Genomic DNA, 23,713 nt, shown 5'->3' with positions numbered 1-23,713 from the left:
TTTGGAAAAATGTCTATTCAGTTCTTCTGCCCATTTTTTAATCGGGTTGTTTGGGTTTTTTTGATATTGAGTTGTATGAAGTAACCTCTATTCCACTTTCTGTCTCTATGAATTTGCCTTTTCCGATACCTCATATAAGAATTATATGGAGGGCTTCCCTGGTGGCGCAGTGGTTGAGAGTCCACATGCCGAGTCCACATTCCCTACAGTTTATATTGTACACCCAGGAATAGGGGCATGTGTGCCTTCAGTTTTACTAGATGACGCTGAGTGTTCTTCATCTTGTCATATATGTCAAGCATAATGCAAAGACAAACACCTCTAATGACACATGGTACAGACACAAATAAGGGTTTATTGGAGGGAACTTCTCGGCAAAGAGCTGGGATCATGCATATAATGCCTCAAAGTCCCATTATCCAAAAGATGGCTTGCTAGGCCAGGAAGGGCTGATCTCGGTGTTAAAAGAGCAGGAGAGGGGCCCCATTTTCACTCCACTTTGCATATTTATGAGGAAAGTAGAAGGAACCTTGGAATCCCTTGACAACTATGTAACAGAGGGAGTTTGCTGGCCAGGGAAATGTCTTACTAGAAATGGGGGAAATTCAGAGCTTGAGTTCACATGTCATTTCAGTTATGCTGAACTAGCTGTTCCTAGGGTACCTAAGAGAGAAGGGAAAGATTCACTGGAAACTTCCAGCAGACAAGGCTGGCTGTGTTCAGTTATATCATTATATAATGTTCCTTTCTGTCTCTGGTAATTTTCTTTGCCCTGAAGTCAACTTTATCTGATATTAAGATAGCCACTCCTGCTTTCCTTTAATTAATGTTTGCATGATACATCTTTTTTTATTTTTTTACTTTCAAGGTGCCTGTATCTTAACACTTGGAGTTTGTTGTAATTACAGTTGAGTCATGTCTTCTAATTTACTGTGCCAATAGGCTGTGCACTTATGTGTACTTTTAATTATATATATTAAACTTCAATGAATAATTTTTTTTTTTTTTTTTTGGAAAAAGTTTTGCTGTACAAGAAGCATTGGAGATGGGGAGAAAAGGAGCAGGGAGATGGGAGATGTGGTACTAATCCCTCATGGTGCTCTGAGATTGAAAATGAGAGACAGGCAGAGACAGAGACAATACAACAGCCCAGCACTAGGCAAAGCTTACATAATAGGCTACATGGATGTCTTTGTGCCATAGTTTGCCTGTTAGTATTTGCCACATTCCTGCCCTTGCAAGCTCTCCTCTGAATTGCAGGGGGCTTAAGGTGCCTGGAAACTACATTTTGTGGACTTCTTTGCAAACTAGGTTACAGTTAGATTTTGCCAGTGGACTTCATAGGTTGGAGATTAGAAAGTGGAAGGAAGGGAGAAATCTGATTCCAGCCACACCAGGCAACCACAAGTGATCACAGCTGGCTACTGGTGGCCACAGGTGACTGTGGGCTCCAGCACCAGCACCAACATCAGGCTTATAAACACCAGACCAGGATTTCCCTCGTGGCGCAGTGGTTAAGAATCCACCTGCCAATGCAGGGGACACGGGTTTGAGCCCTGGTCCAGGAAGATCCCACATGCCGCGGAGCAACTAAGCCTGCGCGCCACAACTACTGAAGCCCACACGCCTAGAGCCCATGCTCTGCAAAGAGAAGCCACCGCACTGAGAAGCCCGTGCACCTCAAGAGTAGCCCCCACTCGCCACAACTAGAGAAAGCCCGCGCACAGCAACAAGGACCCAACACAGCCAAAAAATACTAACAAACAAAAAACCCAAACCAAGGGTGTTATCAGCTTCCTGACTTCTAAGTAAAACTCCCTTCTCCCTTTTTCTCATCTAGCTCTGCCAACATCTTTTTTTTTTTTAAAGACTGCATTTCCTTGCTTTATTTGCATATACAGACTTGATTTTTTTTTTAACAGTTTCCCCAAAGGAATGTGTCTTGCTTATTACTGACATTTGGTATGTTTCATTCATTGGAATATATATATTTTTTATTTTATTTATTTTTGGCTGCATTGGGTCTTCGTTGTTGCGTGCGGGCTTTCTCTAGCTGTGTCCTCCGGCTTCTCATTGCAGTGGCTTCTCTTGTTGTGGAGCGTGGGCTCCAGGCGTGCAGGCTTCAGTAGTTGTCGTGCATTGGCTCAGTAGCTGTGGCTTGCAGGCCCTAGAGCACAGGCTCAGTAGTTGTAGCGCCCGGGCCTAGCTGCTCTGCAGCATGTGGGATCTTCCCAGACCAGGGCTTGAACCTGTGCCCCCTGCATTGGCAGGTGGATTCTCAACCGCTGCACCACCAGGGAAGCCCTCTTCCAACACCTTTATACCCAATGTCCAACATTAAATTCCCCTCTTCTTGAAATATCTAGAGTGGGTTATTTTCGTGGCAAGATACTGACGGACACATAACTTCCCCTTCAATCTGAAAGAAATGAATCGAATGCTGTCATTTACCAACACTCTCCAAAATGGCTGGTGAAGCAAACCCAAATGCTCTCAGCTGTTCTCTCTGGTTTTCTCCTTGGAGCTGTCCCTGTCCACACCCCGACACCATACCCACCTCCCACCTAAACTTCGAGAACCGTCACCTCTATTGCATCCGGACTGACCCGCAGCGCTGTATTTCACTCCCATGTGTACACCTCCCCGGTCTCTGCTCCCACAGCAGCCAGCCTCCACCTTGGCACGCTTGTCCCCTCTTGACTGGGAGCCCCAGGAGGTTGATGGGCACTGTTTATCCTTGACTCCTTGCATGCTTGGCACTGAGCAGGTGCTTACAGAATGTTTCACATCACCAAGTGGTGTCTGCCGCAGAAGTTGATGGGTTGAAGAGTTGCTCTGTCAAGCCCTGGTTCAGGAAGAACCCAGGTGGGATCCTCTTTCCACACTATTTTTCCAGAAGTCGACTGATGAGAGTATACAAGTGTGTGCAGAATAGGATCGGGGAAGCTGAGGCCTGGCCCAGCTGGAGGACCTGGGACATAGAGACCACAGGAATATTGGCTGAGGTGCCAAATAGCTTTAATGAGCCTGAGCATCTTTCCCCCTACTTTGTCCCTCCCTCCCAACTCTCCGTGCCCCCTCCTTCAGTTCTGGACAGGTCCAGCCTGCCCAAGGCTCTGGGGCTCTTCGGCTAGAGGTGTTAATTCTGTCCCCTCAGTCGCTCCAGCCGCCTCCGAAGGTCCGGGGGCACCTTGGCCCCAGCCGCCAGCAGCTCTCGAAGTCTCTGTTTGGGAGTCTTGGTGAGGTGGAAATTGCAGGGCACAGGGCCCTCTTCAAAGGTGACCCGGCAGTTCCGAGTCGCTGCGTGGTAGCCCTCAGCACTGGCAGTCACCACATAGTCCCCTGGGGTCAGCAGGCGCCAATAATCCCCGCCCCATGCTGAGAGGAGTGAAAGGCAAGATCAGAGTCCAGTGGTCCTCAGCTTCTGACCCAGCTAAAGCCTCCCACACCTCCCCCCATCCCCTCCCCCACACACCCACCCGTTGTTACATCATGGTTAATCCCATCCACGGCAATGACAGCATCAGCAATCCCAATCTCCGTGTCCTTGTCCCTCACAACTCCGGCAATGCCCATGCGCACCTGTGTGGGAAAAGGTTATCAAAACCCCTTTCCTTCTGTGTGAAAATGTGGACTTCAGTTCATTTTCTGGCTCTGTTTCCCACAAATTTGATAGAGGTGGTGCGTCTACTCTGCTTCTACGTGACAATACTCTGGTGAAAATATCTCCTTATTGACAAATTGCATCTGGAGTGGGAGAACTATAAACGCCTGGCAGGAGGGCATATCTATGGGCTTTCCCGAGTTCAGTGACTCTTGTTATTGGCCTTGTGTTTTAGAACTCTTGGAAACTATACTTACGGAGTCATTCCAAGGGACATGAGTTCTGTGAAAAGTGAAGTGTCTATGCCAGGGCATTTCCTGCACTTGCAAAATCGGACTGTTCTGAGAACAGCTCTGGGTCAGCTCTATGGACCATTGCCTGGACTGCTGTCAGGTCTATTCCCACCTGCTAACAATGTCTTACGCCACCCCGCTTGCAAACCGTGATTCCTGTCCTGTATCCCTCCAAGTCAATCTGATGCTGAGTGAGTGTGACCCATGGCACCTGTGAGTCAGAATGCTCAGCCTGACCTTAGGCTCAGCTCCCTATTGGGAGTTGCATCAACATGGAGAAGAGACCAGTCAGGAGTGACTCGGGCAGGCTGGGCACAGGGGGGATTCAGGTCCGACCTGTTCCAGGTAGGTGAGAAGGGCATCTTTGTTGTTCTCCCACTCCTGGCGCAGCTCGTTCTCATGAGGAAACTTGTCACAGGACAGCTCCACAGTGACCTCAAAGCAGTTGGTGTGTAGGTAGCTGAAGTCATTCATGCCTAGGGGTACCGCAGACACTGGAGCCTAAAGGGGCGGGATGGGAGCCCTGCCCTCCTGGTGCCCTCCTCTGGGACACATTCCTGGTGACAGTTGACACCAGTGGTTATGTGAGAGCAGACTGTCTTACTGGGCAGTTATGGGGACGGAGCTAACCCCACCCTTGGGCACATACTCCCAGGAACTGTGTGCCAGTCAGCCCCGTTGATGATGTTGCCATACGAGGAGAAGTCCTGGCTGTGGCAGGGTCGGCGATCTGGGTCCTGCATTGCCCAATTAGTGCCAGCATAGACAGTGCTGAGCCAGCGAAACACTGCCTCATCTGGGGTGGGCGTGAGTTCACGGGCGGCCCACGGAGTCCGAGTCATGTCGAAGGGGTAGGACACCACGAGCTCACCCCCATGGAGGTTGGCACTTAGCACAAAAGGGATCCGTTCCATCCACTTGATCACTGCCCACGTTTCAGGAGCCACCTGGACAAGGGCAGGTCAGGGGGGTGGGAGACAGAGACAAAGGCCCCTAGGGTGGCCCTCCACCACTGCCCCCAGAATACTCACAGTGGCATTGGGCAGGGTGTAGTAAGTAGGCAGTGGCAGGTGATGGTTGGGGACAGTGTCAGGCACCAGCCCATCATCCTCTGCTTCCCACAGTGGTGTGTTGAGGTCAGCAAAATTATGGTTAAGGTCAATGCCCTGATGGTTCCAGCGGCCCTCTGCCCAGCCCACCAGCTCCGAGCCCTGCCAGGGACGAAGTCTGTTCAAGCCAAGCAGGCTCCAGGCACCACGACGGAAGGAGCAGGCTGGCCCTCGTGCCAAGTGGCCTACCCGGCGGAAGGCAGTCTCATAGCCGTCAGGGTTCATGGAGGGCAGCAGGTGAATGCGCGTCTCGGTGAGCAGCCGGGTCACCCGCGGGTCCCCTCTCAGGAACTCACGGCACAGGAACTGCATTAGGAGCAGGAGCAACTCCCGCCCCAGGGCCTCATTCCCATGCATGCCGGCCACGTAGCGCACCTCAGGCTCTCCTGGGAGCACATAGGTGCTCGCAACTGGCTCGTGCCCCTGTCCCTCCCCGCCACTGTGCCCACCTCTCCCACCCCACCTGCCAGTACCCAGCTCATGCTCCCCAGGCTGGTCCGACATTTCCATCACATACAGCTTCAGGCCCTGGTGGCTCTTCCCGATGCTGTAGACGCGGGTGATGTTGGGGCACTGCTCGTTCACCTGCTTCATCAGCTGGGGGGTGGAGTGCACCTCCCATGGTGCAGGGCATGGGAGGATCAGACCCAGGGGTCAGACCACATGTGGCCACGGAAGGACTTCAAAAGCTTGTGGTGGCCCATACAGATGGGGACACCATGGCACAGTACAGGAGTGGGCAGCAGCAGACCAGAAGGAAGGGTCAGAATAAGGGAGGCGCCATAACAAGGGAAATGGGGGCAGTTTAGGGGTCAACAGGAGGGTGAGATGAGGGTGGACATGAGGGCAATCATGTCCAGTTATGCCCTGGTAGGCGGAGGACCTGAGATGGGCAGATCCTCCCACCTGGGTCATAGTGGTTACCTTCCTCATGGCTTTATAATCATGATGCCGGAAGTCCAGTGTGTCGGAGGATCCCAGCACAGGGACCTCAGGGAACAGACCATTAGGATCTGGTAGAGGATGAGTTCGCAATAAAGGGGGAGTTCCCAGTGGAGGGTGCACCCTGCCCATCCAACCCTTGTCTTACAGCCCACCTGAGACTGGGCAGGCCAGGATCTCTGCCCGGAGGCAGGATGCACCTCCCTGGAGCCAGGTCTGGGGCAGCAGGCGAATGAAACGGGCCACCTGCGGCTCAGGCAGGAGGTTCAGCACGGGTGTCTCTGGGTCCGAATTGGCAGGAAATACCTGGGGGCATCAAGTTCTTTGTAAGGGTGGCTTGAACCGCAGCAGCCAGCCTGGCGGAGGGCCCAGGGAAGGAGCTCAGGCCGCTGAGCTCACTGAAAAATCCACCCTGGTAGGCTCAGCTGGAGACTTGCCCACTATGTCAAACACAGACCGCTGCCCACAGCCTTTGCCAGCAGGCAGCCCTAGGCAGCCACGCTTTCCGTTTTGGTCACAGCTCATTAGACCAATATGGCCATGTGACTCAGGAGCAGCCAATCCTGGAGGTGGCCAGGACCCCACACTGTAGCCTGGGGTAAAAAGGGGTCATTGAGATGGGGAAGCCAGAGCTATGAGGAGGTGAGAAGTGATGCAAGGACCAGGGGCCCATCACCAGAAAGGGTGTTCCAGCAGGAGGCTGTGGCATGGAGGAAGGATTTGGGGAGGATACAGGCATCCAAAGCAGCCTGCCTCCCAAGGCTGTCTGCTGGGTGCCACCCATCCTGACAACAACCCCCCTTCTCCTGGGATGCCCAAGTGGACACTGTTCCTTGCCCTCAGAGGAGCCCCAGCCCAGCCCAGCACCCTACAGTGGGCCAGGAGCCCAACTCTCAGCATAGAGGGCCCCAGCCACCATGGGACCTCTCACCGCGTCCATCCCACTGCTGCGATTCTTACTCCCCCACCAGGTAAGACTGTCATTGCTGAACTGGACCTTGTATGATGTGACCCAGTCATACCTGGCAGGAAAGATGGGTAGAGATGATGGGTGGCTCCCAGGACTCCCACCCCAGTCCTCCTGAGTCTGCCCATGACTTCCCTGGTCTGGAGATATCCTGCCTCACCTCCAGATGGAGTTCCTGCCCTGTGTGATAATGCCTGAGAAGCGGGTGGGGTGCCTAGCATCCACCTGAAGCCAGGGCTCGGCATCCTGCTGCTCGGCACACCAGGCACCATCAAAAAGGTCACCATCCTCGAGGCCTGACTGTGGGCACAGGACATAGTCATCAGAACCAGGTAGGCAGTATGGGGTAAGCCTTAACCGAAGGTGGGAGGGGCACGTAAGGAGGTCCTAGGGGTTGCCTTGCTGACCTGGATGTTGAGCCGTCCTCGGTGCGGTCCAAGACCAAAGGACTGGCTGCTAGATGCATCAAGCTGGTTATCTGAAACTCGCAGGGACTCCAGGCCCAAAGGGGGACAGTCTGGGACAGGGACAGAGCAGTAAAATGGGACCAGAGAAAGAGTGGTCAGGGCACACAGGAAGCTGAGCCTAAGCTTGCCAGTGTGTTGGACAGGCTGGGGGCATGTCTGTGCCCAGGAGACCAAGAGCTACATTAGTTTGTGCCCCAGAGACTGCAAGTCTGGGCAGGGCCCCTGGAACGGTGGTACCTGGTTCTTGCTTCTCGGGGAGGTCAAGGGTCCTTGCGGGGCTGGTGGTCACTGAAGCCCTGGCAGTCACCGGGGGTCTGGGGGGAGTTAGCTTCTTTCGCTTCTTCATGATGATCTTTTTCTTCTTGATGACTCGAATCCGGACATGCTGTTCTGAGGTCCCTGGGGACCAAGGAGGCAGAGCACCAGGGAAGGAAAGGATGACACAAAACCCCAGATGGAGAGGTCTGCCAGCCCAAGAAAGCCTGCAAGTCCACAACAGGCCCCACCACACATATCCAAGAACCTTGGCATGGACTTAAAGGCCCACAGTCTGACCCCCAACCTACCTCTCCAGCCACTTCCTTGATTCCTTCTCCCCTCTGACGGCTTGGCCCTCACCAATAGAGAGCTACACTGCCACTAGGAACTATCTGCTTACTCCAAAGAGCTGAATTTGGTTTTTTAACTCCTTCTTTGCCCGGCTGTCCCTTTCCCTGTCATCCACCACCTTTGATTTTATTGCCTAATTCCCATTCTTCCTTTGCATCCCAGCCCAGATACACTTCAAGGAGCCTTCCTTAGCTCCAGACTCGGTCTCATGCCCCAAAGCCTCTGTACCACCTCCATCATTATGTTTGCCGTCTGAGCTGAGATGTCCTGTCCTCAAATCCATGTCTGCCCGGGTGCTCAGGCCTTCCAGAGCTGGACCCCTGCCCTGCCTGCCCTTCAGTACAAAGTATTCATTGCACAGGGCAGGTGCCACTAGTTCCCCACCCAGCCTAGCTCCACAGATGCCCCTAGAACATGCTGTACATTTTTGTGTTAGGTGCCCTGTGCCTTTGCACAGACTGTTTCCTTCTTGGCTGCCCTCCTCTTCAGCTCTTCCTAATTCAGAGATACCCTTCAGGACCAGTTCCACTTGCCTCTCCCAAGAAGCCCTCCTAGGCTGCCAATCTCCTTGCTTTCCTCCTCTCTTACTCCCACATCTGAAAAGGTGGGAAGTCAGGCAGCCTTCCCCCTCCCTTCCCCAGGCAGTGCCGCGTTCCTCCTGGCAGAGAGCTCTTCTTCCCTTCCTCAGTTCTTTCCTTCCAGGCCCTGCCCTCAGTCTTGCTCTGCACCCTCCTCCTTTGTCTGCACCTCTTTCTCCCCTCCTCCGGGTTCTGGCCTCAGTTTCCTCATCTGTGAAAAGGGAAAGTTTGGGGCTGGAAGAGATAGCATCCAACTGGTTCCTGTCCCAGGACTGCTGACTTGGTTTGGCAGGGAACTGGGGCTGCTGACTCAGCAGCCATTGTACCGGGCAGGGAGTGTGTGTGCGTGGGGAAGGGTCGCCACACAGGCGCTGGGCACGGAGTGTGGCGTGTGTGGCGTGTGTGTGGTGTGTGTGCGCGTGCTGGGGAGGGGTCGCCACACGGGGGGCAGAGGAGTGGGACAACCGGCCCGCGGAAGAAGCGGGCCGTGGGTCGGAAGCTCACCGTTCTTGTTCCCTGCGGACAGCTCTGCCTGGCTGCTACGCGGGGCCGGGGTCGAGACCGGGGCCTCGGTGGTCGCGGGCGACGCCAGGCCCAGCACCGAGGCGCCGGACGCCCCCAGACTCAACCCGACGGCAGGCGCGAAGGTGGCCAAGGCGAGCAGGAGACCCCACATGGCTGGGTCCAAAGCGAGGACACGCGCTGGGCCCGCGATGGCCGGTGGGTTCGCCTCTTCCTGCTGGGGCTCGGGAGCCCCCCGCCCCTTCCTGCCGCCGCCGCACGCCCCCTGCGGCCTTCGACACGCCCACAGCCCGCTAGTTGGCCTCGGACCCTGGAGCCGAGGGGTAGGCAGGGGAGGGGAGAGGAAGGAGCGGGGAGGGGCCAGGGCTGCAGCCCAGGGTCTCCGCACCCGCCGACCCTCCCCCTCCCTCTCTGCCCCGCGCCCCAGCCCCCTCTCTCGGCAAAGACCCTGCACCCTGGATTCCACGCGATCCTGTGCGCCTGTCCCACAGTGGGCACTTACTGTGTACCATGCCCCGTGCCAGGCGCTTTACCCGTGGCCTCTCAGACAAATCTCATCTTACAAACTGGTAAACTGAGGCTCAGGGCGGCTAACTGACTTAGCCTAGGTAGCGAAGCCGAGAACTTTGGGGAGGAAACTACAAACCGAGAGGGAAATCTATCCAGTCAGAACCCCCTGCCAGGACGGGTGGGACGGAAAGAAGGGTGAGAGGAAACTGAGGCGGCGGCTGGGGTACGGGGTTGGGGAGGGCTGGCTCTCCAGGAATTCTTCTGAAGGACACCCAAGGGGCCCAGCTAGAGGCGGTGCTTCCCACCCCCGCACCGCGGCGCCCCGCCTCTCCTCTCTCTTCCTTTCCCCAGCCTCCTCTCCTTTGCTCACCCGGCTGCCACGTTCCGGGGTTACATAATCCGAGTAGAGGCGTCCAAGCCTATGCCCAGCGGGCTGGGGCAGGGGGTGGAGGGCGAGGCTGATGCATGTCCTGCCCTCCCCCTCCTCACTCTCCTCTGGGAGCCGGCAGCCCTGGTCTGTGTCTTCGGGACCACCTCCGACCCCGGGATTCCAGGGCGCAGGACCCTCCCCATCCCCCTCCGAGGTCCCCTTTGGCTCCCCAAACCAGGGTCGCCTCCCCAGAAGGAAGGCATTCGTCCACTGTGCGCCTCTGGCCGGGGCTTTGCCTTTGCAAGGATCCCGCCAGGGAGACACTGCCATCCCCAAGTAAGAAGAGATGCCCAGAGGTGGCCGGGAATCCTCCGGAGTGCGCGGGGCCCCTGAGCAAATGTTTTCTGCAAGGTCACTACCCATATGAACAATTTGAATTACCCTAAATCAGCGTGTCAGCACCAATCTCGTCGGATCTCTCGAAAGGAATATGCGCTCCTGGAACTGAGACCCACCCCCAGAAAGAACGATCTCATAGACTCGAGTCCCGGAGCTCCTCAAGGCATTTGGTCCACGCCATGCGCTCTGGGTAGAGAACCCCCGAAAGGGAGAAACTGGGACAGGGCCCCCGCGGGTCCTGCTTCCGCCTTAGAGCGCCCCGCCTGGACACCACTGCCGGGACCCAGTCACCAGAGGAGGATCTAGAAAAATTCAAGGAAGGCATGCCGAAGCGGAGGGTCCCTGAAGCGCCGGGCCGAGTCAGCGGCAGAAAGACGGTACTGCGGCCCCAGGCTTCGCAGAGGTGGGAGGCAGGGAGAGGCTCTGTGGAGCTAGAAGCGGGTCTGTACAAGTCCTGAGGACTACTCCACCTCCCGCCAAAACCCAGTCTGCCCACTTCACGGGCCCCACCCTCATCCAAGTTTCACAGAGTGGTGCGAGAGGGTCGGGGCAGAACCTGGCTAGGACAGGTCAGCCTCCTGAGGCTCCCACCTCCTCCAAGCCCTTCCCTACACCGCAGCCAAATTGTCCTAGTGCGCTCACCTTCCAGGCTATTCCTGAAAATGTTCTTCCCCACCCACAGCTTTCGCACCTCATCTCCCTGTGTTCTCCCCCTGGCTCATATCTCTCCAGTCCCACAGGCATTCTAGCTGTTCCTCCAATGCACCAGCCCCATCCAGCCTCAGGGCCTTTGCACTGGTTCACCAAGTTTTTATCCTATCACTCAGATGGCCTTTCAATGTTACTTACTTCCCTGACCATTCTGACAAAAGTAAACTCCAGCCTCCACACGTACTATATCCTCTCACTCTGTTTTGTTATTGATTCAAGGTACTCAACCCTCTCTGAATATATCTTGTGTTATTTATTATGTGTTCTTTGTCTGGGTCCCCACTCCCACCCAGCAGAAGGTAAGCAACCCCACAAGAGCCTTTTGCACCCAAATGTTCACAGCTGTACCTCAGGGCCTAGAACAGTGCTTGGTCTCTAGTCAGTGCTCAAAAAGTATGTGTATAATATGTTCAAGGTTAGAGGGGACCCAGCAGGGCTGGAGGGAAGCTGGCCTCCTCAACAGTGCCAGGTTTTACAGGAGAGGAGTTGGCCAGCAATGAACTGGGAGACATGCCCCCAAAGAGACTGGTGGGACGGGGCATGCTGGCCATCTCCCACCAATCTCCCACCTCCTCACACCCCTTCTAACTTGCTCATCCCTTCTGTTCTCCCTGCTCAGCTGCTGCCTTTGGCCCTTGCCATTTGGTTGCCTAGAGCTGCAAAGGCACCAAGTCCGGAAGCAGGGTCTAGAGGTGGTGGCTTCCAGGGTGCAGGTACTTGCACAGCCAGATCTCTAGCCCTGGGAGCCAGGTGGAGGCTTTTTCGTGGCCCCCCGAGAGCAAGGCTATGTTGCAAAGCACAAATGAGCAAGACTGAGCTGGACTGGGTGGAGATACCTGCCCCAAAGGGATTTTGGCTTAAGGGATGGTCTGGGACTCTCCTGGTTGCTCCCCAGTGTGGTCAGGTGGCTGGAGGCAGAGACGATAGATGACTTTGGTGCCACACAGGCTTAATGTCACATCCTACTTCTGCTGTTCATTTTGTTTGCGTATCCTTGGGCGGTAATTTTACCTCTCCGAGCCTCAATTTTCTCATCTGTAAAATGGGAACAATAATATCTTCCTCTTTGGGTTGCTGTGAAGTGAGATAATATGTGGTTCTTGGGGGCCACTACCAGATGAATTAAAGGTAGGGAAACAGCGTAACACAGTCCTCTTGCTCCCACATACGCAGATGGAATAAAACATTATCAAGAGAAGAGAGGAGGCTATGTGTCTGGCTGTACAAATTGAGAAGTAGGCAAATCTGCTGCCTCTCTGTGCCTCCTAATCTCCTGTCCCTGGTACTCACTCCCCACTAAGTGCTCTCCCTATGATGCAGGTGAGCTTTGATGGGCACTCCTGTGGCACCTAGAAGCATCTCCCCACGTGCCCGTCTCCCCTCACCACTACCTCCCCCAGCTATCTCTCTTTTGTACATCAACGTCTTCTAGAGCCTTATTCCTCAAAGTGTGGCCGAGGACCAACAGCATCAGCAACCCCTGGGAGCTTGTTAGAAATGCAGAATCCCTGCCAAGACCTACTATATCAGAATCTGCATTTTAAAAAGATCCCCAGAGGATTCAACCCCAGGAGATTCAGGTGGGCTGAGAAGCATTAGATGGAGGTTTAGAGCAACTCCATCTAAAATGCATGAGATTCACAGCTTTCTGAGGTTGATGGTGTCTGGAAATTTTATCTCAAGCCGTATGAGGACATCCACGTAACATTAGGAAATTGGTATTTCATTCATCCTGGGAGGGTATATTCCTGATCTCCACCAAAGGACCCTATATTGATTTGCTTGTTTTAAATGAAATCATTTTAATCGAAATACTACAGAATATAATTTTTAAGACCTTTTAAAAAATTATTTATTTATTTTGGGTACACCAGGTCTTAGTTGAGGCATGCAGGATCTTCAGCTGCAGCATGCAGACTTCTTAGTTGTGGCATGCATGCAGGATCTAGTTCCCCAACCAGGGATCGAACCTGGGTCCCCTGCATTGGGAGTGTGGAGTCTTACTCACTGGACCACCAGGGAAGTCCATGCAGAATATAATTTTAAAGGTAAATCACATATAGGCCTATAACAGAAGATTCTTCTCTATACTTCTCTATTCTCAAGTCAACCACTTTTAGTTCTGTTTGTTATTCCTTCTTGTATTTACCTTTATGCTTCTATTGCTATTTCTTGGATTTTTATGTTTAGATGTTATCTGTGGATTTCCTGCTATGGAATTAAGGATTTCGCTTTCCTACCACCCCTCCCCGCAACATACACCAGAATACACATACACATTTCCTCCTGCCGTCCTCCCAAAAGAACTAAATCACTGGAGTCAATATTCAGTGCTTATATTATGACCATGTAAAGATTATTGTTCAACCTTTTTTGTTCCCTGGAGTTAGCAAGTACTTTGTTTTATCATTTGCTTGGTTTTCAAGGCACTAGTTGCTAATTCAATCCCAAAGCTTCCAACAGAACTAAACATTTTGCGTATGTCTAAAAACAGCAGATAGGGACTTCCCTGGTGGCGCGGTGGTTAAGAATCTGCCTGCCAATGCAGGGGACATGGGTTCGAGCCCTGTTCTAGGAGAATCCCACATGCTGCAGAGTAGCTGAGCCCGTGTGCCACAACTACTGAAGCCCGCGCGCCTAGAGCCCGTGCTCTGCAACAGGAGAAGCCACTGCAATGAGAAGCCCTCATACAGCAACGAAGACCCAATGCAGCCAAAAATAAATAAATTAGAAAACAAACAAACAAAAAAACCCAGCAGATAATCAGTTTCATTTTCTTCTGGAGACATCCCTCCTGGAGCATCTATCTTTTGATTCCAGGCTGGGTTGCTTGCTTTCTTCACCTGGAAACATAGCTGATGTCCCAGGTCTTTCTCATCACCACTCTCCTGTGTTTAGCCTCACTTCTTTCTTAGTTTAGTTCCTTATATTTCTGAAGCACATGCTCCAGTAGCTTCCTAAGAAAGAGTGTAGGCAAGGTCAAGTTTTTGAAACCTTGTTTGGCTTAAAATGTCTTTATTCTACCCTCATACTTGATAATCGTTTAGACAGATATGTTACTAGGTTGTAAATCATTTTCCCTCAGAATTTTGTGGGCATTGCTTTATTGCTCTGGGAAGACTCAGAAAAAGGCGATCAATGAATGGTTCCAAGGGCTGGGGGCATTGGCTCTATGACTGTTGAGCTCACCACCACCAAAGATGTCAAGGTCACCAGGCTTGAATCTTTGAACAGAATCCCCTGGAGGCAGATATGCAGCCGGACCCTTGCTCTGTCTCCTCCTCTCCTAGGGCCTGCATGGTCACTGTCCCCCTACCCCTACCTCCATCAGTTTTCCTTCGAAGTATGATATGTGAACAAGGATTAAGTTCTCTCAGTTATGACCCATTTCCACTCTTGCCTCTCAAGTCACTAAACTGAGCCTCTGTAACCATTTACAGATTATTAGTGGAGATAGGTTTCTTTTCCAGGTGACCAATCCCTTCATACATGCTCATTTTCCATAATTTCATTCTTGGAGGGTGACCGTAATCTCCAATTTTGGGGTTACTATGTTGTAGCCCTCTTGCAGTCATTCTCTGTGCCATTTCTGGAATGCCAGTATCCAGAACACCTCCCACAAACAACAATGCTTCAAACAGCTAAACAGCCCCTTCCTGCCCCACCCCCATTTAGTAGGTCATGTGGGAGCCCTGCCCCAGAAAGCCTCTGGTTGCTTCCTGGCAGAGTCTATCTCTGCATTCCAGGACTGCAGTTCTGAAAAATCCCCCACAGGGGATTCCCCCACAGGAGCCCACAGGCCTCACCCTACTTTCAGGGGAGAGAGCTGGGGACAGACAGATTGAGTGACTTGCCCCTGGACACCCAGCCCCGGGAACCAGAGAGACAAGCAGCCCTTCATCCTGTGGTAAGCTGCCCAGGTGGTGATGGGGTTATAATGCCTTCCTGGCAACTCAAATCCTCACCGCAGGGCCCTAGGGCGGAGAATTAGCAAAGACAAGAGGATTAGTCTTAGCTCTCAAAAGTCAGACCTCCCTTTGGCTAAACTCTGCCTAAGCTACCCGCTACTTATGAGGCCAGAACCAGCATTAGCCTGCTCCTTACCCCAGGTCCCCACCTGGCAGTAGGTCACAATGCTCCAGCCGCCCAACCCACCAGAATGGCTGACTGAAGTGGGAGGGGGTGAGGAGGGTTTGGTGGGTGGGTGCGTGGGGAGGGGGAGATTTCTAAGGAGCCCAGCTCCCCACTGCCTGAGCTCACCCTTGAGTGTCTGCCAGGGCCCCACCCCTTCCCATGGTCCTCCCCGCAATACTCCTTCCCAGCCCTAGTCCTTCGTGTAACCTCCACCTCCCTCCATGACCCGCCTCTGCTTACCCAGGTCCGAAGCCCTTGCTTATCCTGTTCCAGTCCCTTCCAGGGGCGTGGGTGTGGGGAGGGATCGGGTAGCCCAGTGGGTCCATGTGTGTCCCCCTGGGGCCCTAGCCAGGCCCAGGTCCTGGACAGTGTCCTACGGCTGGGGGCACTGGGGCTGACAGTTCGGGCAGTCTTTTCCACAGCTGGCTCAGCCTCGCTGCTGCTGCTACTGGTCAGCTTACTGGCCTTCGACCTGCTCCACCGGTAAGTGGACAGCAGCCTGGCAGGTTGGGCAGGTGAGCAAGGGGTCAACCTCCCAAAGCCCAGCTGCCACCCTTTCTCTCCACAGGCCTGCAGGTCCCACCTGGCCACAGCACACACATCTCACAGGGGGCCAGAGTCAGGGGGCCGGCGAGGGTCCAGGGCAGCAGGAGGCTCCACTCCTGCCCACAGTGGCAGCCACAGGATGACTCAGCCTCCAGGAGGCTCTGCTGCTGCTGCTCCTGGGCCTGGGGCTACTTCTGGGAGCCCACGGCATGCCCTTGGCACTGCTTGCCCTGGCTTTCTGCCTCCATCCTTGGGCCTGAATGCCCTCTGGAAATACACTGACCGTGCTGTTTCCTCAGGCCTCCTTTCCTCCACCCTGGTCTGGGAAGGTGGGAGGATACTCCTTTATCCCCCAGCCTGCACCTACATTGGGGGACCTCTGCGGTCTCCCCACAATGTGGACAGTAGATACCTAGGTCTGAGTCCGAGGGCATCAGTAAAAAGTGAGATAAGGGACAGGGAGCCCAGTGCAGGGAATGGAGCCATCTCAGAACCTCTAGGTTAGGGGTCACTATTCTGGCCTCCACTGTGGTTCTGGAGAATGAGGGTCCAGAGAGAAAGAACTGCAAGAGAGTGGAGTGGGACTGGATATCGGCCAGCAGGGAAAGGAGGATCCAGAGAGGTCTTTCCACAAGAAAACATGAGAAACTACATCTGTGGGCTCACCAGGCTCCCTGCCAGCCTGGAGGGTCCATGAAAGAGGCTCAGGTAAGCCTCACATCCTGCAGTGTTTCCTCTCTTGGCTGGACCCCACCCTAGTCCAGGTCACAATGGGGCTCCTTTGGGAAGGGTGGGGACAATGAGAGTGGGGGCTCCACTCTGGCTGGGCGCTGCAGGAAGCAACATGACCTAGGTGGCTCTGCCCAGAGGTAAGACCCATGCCCCAGCTCAAAGCCCCACCACACCCATGCTGGTACCCTCCTGACCCCTGCACCCTCACCCACCCTAAGGTACCAGGCATCTCCAGGGCTGCTCCTGCAGCTGGCGTGGCTCTCTCCCCAGGTGCACCAGAGGTGATGCAGCAGCCGCGAGCGGAGACGCATGCCATTGGGGCTGGTGAGGGGCCACAGCGTGCGGTGCCCTGGTCGGCCTGGGTCACGCGGGAGGGCTGGGTGCGCTGGTGCGTGTGCCATGTGCCCCCAAGCTGGACACAGTGGTGGACCACATCAGGCTGGCGGCAACCGCTGCAGCGTGTGCTGTGGGGTCTGGAGGGGATCCTCTACCTGCTGCTGGTGCTGATGCTGTGCCACGCGCTCTTCACCACCGGCTCCCACCTGCTGAGCTCCTTGTGGCCCGTGGCAGCTGCAGCGTGGCTCCATCTGCTGCCGGCTGTCCTGCTGCTGGTGCTCAGTGCCCTCCCCGCCCTGCTTTTCACCGCCTCCTTCCTGCTGCTTTTCTCCACACTGTTGAGCCTCATGGGCCTCTTCACCTCCATGTCTCACCCAAGCCATGCTCAGGACTTGGACCAATAGAAGGGCAACCCCATCCTGCTGCTTGTGTCTGTTGAGCCCTGGCCTAGGGCCTGAAGCCCAGGGGAGAGGGAGGGCAGTTGGGACCAGGGCCTTCCTGCCTCAGCAGGCCCCAGACCTTCAGGCCTTAGTTGGGACTGGTCAGGGCATGCATGATGTTGCTGGAACTGGCAGGGTAGACTGTCCTGACCTCTGGGCACCTCCCTCAAGCTGATGCTGCAGGTACTTGGGGTGCGGGGGCAGGGACTTTGAGAAGAGACATTAGGGCAGAAGGCTTAGCCAGGGGCAGAGCTTGACCAAGCCGTCAAGAGCTCCCACACGCATGTGGTGACACCACTGGGGCCCCCTTAGCAGCTGGCAGCATCTTTTTTTTGCAGCTGCTCAACTGTCTCAGCTTCAGACTTATAGAGAACTACTTGGGTACCTCTGTATTTGCCGTTCCCCCCACCAACCTCCTCTTTCCACTTCCCCAGGCTCTAGAAAGGGCCCACTGACAGAAACTTAGCTGGGAGAGGTCTAGCCAGAAGCCTCATGGGACCTCAGCCAACTCACCTTCCGGACCTTTCTGCCCAAGCATTCCCCACTCCCTAGACTTCCTACCTCCTGCCTCAGTCCACATCCCCACCTCTGGGAAATGGGCCAACCAGTGTAGTGAGGTTCCCAGAGAGCACCTACTCTTTAAGACTCCTGAGGTTTGCTATGGAAAAACAAACAAGAAGTCCCATTTCACCCACCTATGCAACGTGTGGCCTTGGCCAATTAGTTTCTTTGAGCTTTGGTATTAAGTGGGTCCTGTCATGGAGCTGTTGTGAGTCAAAGGCAATAATACCTATGTGTGAAGTACTTTGAAAAGACCAGAAAACTGCACGATATTGTATTGAACTCTAAAGAGCAGATAGCTTCTCCAGGCCTTCAGAGAAATGTTCTGTCATGGATACAACTGGGGCCCTACCATGGTAAACAGCGGATGGACGAATGTGAACAAAATGTAAAAGGTTGTATGCCATGAAATCTCAAAATATGCAGGTGTTGAACTCTTCTGATTGTGAAATGCTTGGGGCTGGGGCTTGGTGCCAGGAAAAGTCTTGCACAGCTATGTGAGTGGGGAAAGCACAGCCCACGGGTTTCTAAAACCAACCCAACAAGCTGCTTACAGCACCAGGAGGGCCTTGGAAGGTGGCATCCCTTGATGCCCAGGATGCTGGCTGTTCACACATCAGCTAACCCTCCAAATAAAACAGTGAGTGATCAGTTACTACAGGTAAGACATTTGATAGATAAGACCCACCACCTGACCCCCACCTCACTCCAGACCTCCACCTAATCCCTGACCCTCCCCAATCTAGTCTTGACCCCACTATATACATAACCCTAAAATCCCTGTTCCTAAATCCCTCAACCAAAAGGCCCCTCTCCTGCCAGCTAAATACTCAAGCCCTGGTGACCAGCCCCTAGAACCCAGGTTCATTTTTGCTAAAACCCATTCGCTGCAGAGTTTCCTAACTCTGGTCATCTGGCCACTAGTCATCAACAGCAGCTCCTGAAACCCCAGACACAGTCCTCCTTTTTTCCTTTCAGTTCTCCCTGAAATATGACCTGGTAGCAAGGGCAAAGGGAGGACATGGAGGTGGAATAGGTTCATGGTTAGCACAGGCTCTGGTGTATTAGCTGAAGCTGGGTTTGAATCCCAGCATTGTCACTTTCTAGCTCCATGGCTTTGGTAAAAATTGCTAAGCCTTCTTGAACTTCATTTTCCTCTTGGTTAAAACAAAGGCAAGAACACCTGTCTTGGGGCCCCTGTGGGGCACTTGGTATGTGAGGCAAAGTTTCTGGACTGACTCCTCACACCACAAACTGTAGCTATGCTGTTACCATCCCATTTTAGAGATGAGAAGTCAGGCACAGGATAGCTACTTGCCAATGGCAAGGCCAGGTTGTTTGAGTCCTAGTCCAGCCTAACAGGCTACTAAAGGGAAAGCAATGGAGGAGATATAACCTAACTGAAGACCTCAGGGCTTCTCAATGCCTGTTCTTTAAGCTTCTGTCAGAGATGAAGCCAGGATGCCAATCTTGGGCCCATCATTGACTTGGCCGTGCATTGCTAGCCAGGGACATCACTCCAGAGCCTTGGGGCCACTCTGATTGAGAGAGGAGGTTTCAGCCCAGACCAGACACGCTGGGGGGCAGGATTTTGGCAGGAGCAAGGAGAAGGCCTTCTTCCCTTCCCCACACAAATATATATCTTCTACCCTCCTGCGTTGCTGGTGTGGGGTAGGGTGGCACAGCCAGACTGGAGAGCAGATAGGCAATACTTATCAAATTAGATCAACACATACCCTGTGACCCAGCAACCCAAAATGAATTCTCACAGAGGCCCATAATGGCCTTGTTCCTCAAAGTGTGGTCCCAGGGCTAGCAGTATAGGCATCACCTGTAAACTGGCTACAAATGTAGAGTCTCAGGCCTCGCCCCAGGTGTGATGAATCAGAACCTGCATTTTAACAAGACTCCCAAGGGATAACTTTGCACACTGTGAGAAGCGCTGCAGGTGAGGGGATATGTTGAGGGGATACGTCTGAGAATGATGATTGCACTCACTGGTGGTGGCAGGAAATGGAAAATGTGAAACACGGTGGATGAGCACTGTGGAGAGGAGGCAGCAGTTAGAAAGGGTGGAAGCTATATGGATTGATCTTGAAATCCTAGCGTTGAGTGAAAAGAAGCTGAATGAAAAATAATGCAATTTTTTTCACACAAACTTAAAATGCATGCCAACAAAACCAGACACTTTCTTCTTCTTCTTCTTTTTTTTTTTTTCTTGATAAGAACAAAAAATAGAATGGAATGGCGAACTCTAGAGCCAGCCAAATGGGATGGATGGAGTACACAGATAAAAGGAAATAAAGTGAGGGACCTTGCAGAGAGGGAAGAAAAACATAACTCCTGAAATTACTTTAAATGTAGACAAAGTCATCCATTTAGACTTAAAACGCTTAATAATGCAAGTCTGGGGAGAATGAACATGCTAGAATGAAGTTCTAAGCCCTTCCGTTTGGGCCAAGAAGGGAAAGCTGTCCCACTGGCCTCAGTGACCTGGGAGGTTGGGTGAGTTTTCTTTGCTGGCCCTACCCCATCCAACCCCGCAGCGGGCTCAGATGGGGTGGGGTTCCAGTAACGCTTGTGGCCTGGCCAGAAAAATAATCAGATCAGGCGGAGCATAAAGAACCGGAGTGGAGGAGGTGTCAGCCGCGAGGGGCCTTGCATGTGAGAAAGCGGAGAGAGGATCCACAGCGGCATACACGCACCCTGGGGGAGCGCCTAGGAGCAGGAGCGCCCGGTAGGACTTTCCTCTGCCCCAAGGACCGGGGAGCAATGAGTAGGAGCGGCCAGGATGCGGGAGGGTCAGAGAGGGCGGTGTCAAGGGGGATCATAAGGCTGGGGGCTCCACTTGAGCTAGAGTTGTCAGTGGCCACCCTAGAGGGAAGAAGAGGGGTCTCTGGAAGCAGGCGGTGCGGTGCCCAGGGAACCGCTCAGGACCAGCTACGGGGAGCCTGGAGGGGGCGCTCTCACCCAGACGCTTCTGTGCCGGGGAAAGGGGGCGGCCTCGCCCCCGCTAGCGGGTGAGGGGAGCAGCACTGCTCGCCGAGAGTCCGTGGTCACAGAGAAGGAGGGGGCCGACTGGATCCTTGGGGGAGGAGGAGGAGGAGAAGACCTGCGCTGCGCGGGGAGGTTGCCCCAGGAGCGACCTCTAGGCTCAGGTGCGCGGGAGAGGGGTCAGGGCGACGGCTGGAGAGCGCCGAGCTCGCGCGTTGACCGTGGAGGCACAGCTGGGTGCCCATGGGCCTTATGTTGGGAAGGAAATCCCTAGCCTTGCCAGGGATCAGAGGGCTGTGGGCACCCACATAGGGTAAGTGCTAGCCACCCCCGTAAATCAACACCTCCCCCCACCTCCACTCCACCCCCGGAATCGCAGCCCCTTGACTCGGTGCATGGCTTGCTCCCCTAGCGGAGACCTCCAGCTCTGGCTACGAAGAGTCGGGCTTGGCTGGGTGTGGGAAGGAAATGAGGAGGGGGAGAGGTATCTCCCGGGCCGGGCCGGCAGTGGCGGAGAGGGTAGATCTTGGGGCCAGGAAGGAGCATCTCCGGCCCACTGGCGGCTTCATTGGCTCCTCAAAATCTCCTTAACCCAAAACTCTAGCCTGAGTTCCCCAGCCTGAAACCCAGAGGCATCGAGGGCAGAGCTCATGAGAATCCAGGAGAAGGAAGGGCCCAATCTAGCTGGCTTCACTGTCTCCAACTGCTGTCCCAACCCTAGTCTATTATTCCATCCTTCCGGGGGTAAAGACCTGTCTTTTGTAAGGTTCTGTCAGGATCTGGATGCAACCAACTTTGGACAAGTTATTTTCTGCTGAGCAAACATTTCTATTACCTTTCAAATATTTTCCATCTTCAAAATAAAAGAACTTAGGAGCTGTAGCTTTTATCATATTTTCTGGCCTGTGTCTTCAAATGTCTAAAACCAAAAAAGTTTTTAAAATTGATATGTGATACTGTATACTTGCAAAATATTTGTAACATATATGTAAGTTGTGAAGCCCTCTAAACCCAAGGATACCACATCCATCTAAAAGCCAGACGTTATGAGAATAGGTCCTCTTCCTTTGTGTTCATCTTCTGCCTATACAAGCTGGAATTCCCAGACAATGGTATATGGAATTGCTGTTCACAGGTAACTTTGACTTGATCCTGATTTTAAAAGAACCGCTTTTAAGTTTCCACCATTAAGAATTACTGTGGAGTTTTGATAGTTAACTTTTATCCAGTCAAGGAAATTCCTTTCTACTCCTAGTTTGCTAGTAGCAGTTTTGATCATGAGTGGATGTTGAATGTTAAAAAAAATTTTTTTTTCTTCATCTACTAAAAGGACTACTTATTCTGCTTTATGCTGTTTATATGGTGAATTAAATTTTTAGGTGTCTTTTTAATGTTAAACCACTCCTGGATATCCTGATTCTTTTTTTTTTTTTTTTTGGCCAAACTGCACGACTTGTGGGATCTCAGCTCCTGACCAGGGATTGAACCAGGCCATGGCAGTGAATCCTAACCAGTAGGCCACCAGGGAACTCCACTGGTTCCCTTTTAATTGACATATAATACATACATTTCACATATGAATAAAATGCACGAATATCGAGGGTATGGCTCAATTAAAAAAATTTTTTTGCCCTCACTGCACGGCATGCAGGCTGACCTGGGATTGAACTCATACCCCTGCATTGGAAGGGCAGAGTCTTAATCACTGGACTGCCAGGGAGGTCTCTGGCTCAATAAACTTTAACATATTTGTGTGTCTTTGTGTGGCCATGTAACTACCAGCCAGATAGAACTTTTCCATCACCCCAGGTAGTTCCATCATGCCCTTTCCCAATCAATACCTCCCCCAAAAGGTAACCACAATTCTGATTTCTATCACCATAGATTAGCCTATTCTTGAAATCATGCAGAATAAAATCATATAAAATGTATTCTAGTTTCTGGCTTCTTTCAACATTATATCTGTGAGATTTATCCATGTCGTTGCATCTATCAGCATTTGTTTTCCTTTATTACTATCCCATTGTATGGAACGAATATCCACTCTCCTTTTTTTAAAAAAATTATTTGTTTTTGGCTGCATTGGGTCCTCGTTGCTGTGCGCGGGCTTTCTCTAGTCGCGGCGAGCAGGGGCTACTCTTCATTGCAGGCTTCTCATTGCGGTGGCTTCCCCCCGGCTGCGGAGCTCAGGCTCAAGGCACGTGGGCTTCACCAGCTGTGGCACACAGGCTCCGCAGTTGTGGCTCACAGGCTCCAGAGCGCAGGCTCAGCAGCTGTGGCACATGGGCCTAGTTGCTCCGTGGCATGTGGGATCCTCCCAGACCAGGGCTCAAACCAGTGTCCCCTGCATTGGCAGGCAGATTCCTAACCACTACGCCACCAGGGACGCCCCCACTCTCCTGTTGATGGACATTTGGCTTGTTTCCAAGTTTTGGCTACTATGAAAAAAACTTCTATGAATATTCTTGCACAGGTCTTTTGGTAAATCTGTCTAGATGTACTCATTTCTCTTGAAGTGAAATTGCTGAATCACAGAGTACATAAATGTTCAACTTTAGTAAATGCTGCCCAAGAATTTCCAAACTGATTTGTACCAAGCAGTGGTTCCACTGCGTTTTTCAGCCTATCCACCTAATTCACTGTTTGGAGTTTCTGCTCCTTCCTGGTCATCAGATATGGTATTTACATTTGTTTCTCATTTTCACTTTCGCTTGGGTGATTTCTGAGAGGAGGAGGGTTCTAATCAGTCTCCCACATGGGCTCGGGAGCTTTTTGTTTAGTTCCAACCACTTAATGAGTGTCTACCATGTGCCAAGAAATTGTGCAAGGTATGTATCTTGTATCTCCAGGAGCAGATGAGTGTTGAACATACACATGAATGTGTGAGAC

The 23,713-nt window shown here is 52.9% G+C and overlaps 3 protein-coding genes across 4 annotated transcripts; 2 read left to right on the top strand and 1 right to left on the bottom strand.

The window, feature by feature from the left end:
- Nucleotides 1–3,001: 3,001 nt before the first annotated feature.
- CPXM1 (carboxypeptidase X, M14 family member 1) lies at nt 3,002–9,879 on the bottom strand. The gene is made up of 15 exons (XM_067707668.1): nt 9,594–9,879; nt 9,074–9,401; nt 7,620–7,781; nt 7,323–7,432; nt 7,076–7,215; nt 6,880–6,970; nt 6,104–6,254; nt 5,931–6,019; nt 5,480–5,603; nt 5,196–5,392; nt 4,929–5,108; nt 4,547–4,844; nt 4,234–4,373; nt 3,480–3,582; nt 3,002–3,378 (listed from the first exon to the last, which is right to left on the bottom strand). Exons 2-15 carry the CDS (start codon nt 9,243–9,245, stop codon nt 3,140–3,142), a joined length of 2,196 nt encoding a protein of 731 aa, XP_067563769.1. The 5' UTR covers nt 9,246–9,401; nt 9,594–9,879; the 3' UTR covers nt 3,002–3,139.
- A 5,019-nt stretch (nt 9,880–14,898) lies between these two features.
- TMEM239 (transmembrane protein 239) lies at nt 14,899–22,375 on the top strand. 2 transcript variants are annotated; one of them, XM_067707666.1, is made up of 3 exons: nt 14,899–14,988; nt 15,626–15,698; nt 16,764–22,375. In XM_067707666.1, exon 3 carries the CDS (start codon nt 16,778–16,780, stop codon nt 17,231–17,233), a length of 456 nt encoding a protein of 151 aa, XP_067563767.1. In that variant the 5' UTR covers nt 14,899–14,988; nt 15,626–15,698; nt 16,764–16,777; the 3' UTR covers nt 17,234–22,375. The 2 variants fall into 2 exon arrangements, with proteins under 2 accessions (XP_067563767.1, XP_067563768.1); XM_067707667.1 differs by having other exon boundaries at nt 14,917–14,988; nt 15,638–15,698.
- Nucleotides 14,982–16,688, top strand: C15H20orf141 (chromosome 15 C20orf141 homolog). The gene is given in 3 exon segments (XM_067707665.1): nt 14,982–15,506; nt 15,509–15,698; nt 15,784–16,688. Coding segments are annotated over 3 exon segments (498 nt in total). The 5' UTR covers nt 14,982–15,436; the 3' UTR covers nt 16,022–16,688.
- Nucleotides 22,376–23,713: the final 1,338 nt, after the last annotated feature.

The sequence above is a fragment of the Pseudorca crassidens genome, chromosome 15 (genome assembly GCF_039906515.1).
Source record: "Pseudorca crassidens isolate mPseCra1 chromosome 15, mPseCra1.hap1, whole genome shotgun sequence".
NCBI lineage: Eukaryota > Metazoa > Chordata > Mammalia > Artiodactyla > Delphinidae > Pseudorca > Pseudorca crassidens.
Note: the sequence above shows the minus strand (reverse complement) of the source record. Positions and strands in the feature narration are given on the sequence as shown.

What these genes read in the sequence shown, in the direction of transcription:
- CPXM1 (XM_067707668.1), bottom strand. Translation starts at nt 9,245, where the DNA reads ATGTGGGGTCTCCTGCTCGCCTTGGCCACCTTCGCGCCTGCCGTCGGG. An exon ending in GCAGCAGTGGGATGGACGCG is followed by an intron (nt 6,255 to 6,879) that starts GTGAGAGGTCCC and finishes TGATGCCCCCAG; the next exon opens with GTATTTCCTGCCAATTCGGA. An exon ending in CCTGGCCTGCCCAGTCTCAG is followed by an intron (nt 6,020 to 6,103) that starts GTGGGCTGTAAG and finishes ATCCTCTACCAG; the next exon opens with ATCCTAATGGTCTGTTCCCT.
- TMEM239 (XM_067707666.1), top strand. Translation starts at nt 16,778, where the DNA reads ATGCAGCAGCCGCGAGCGGAGACGCATGCCATTGGGGCTGGTGAGGGG.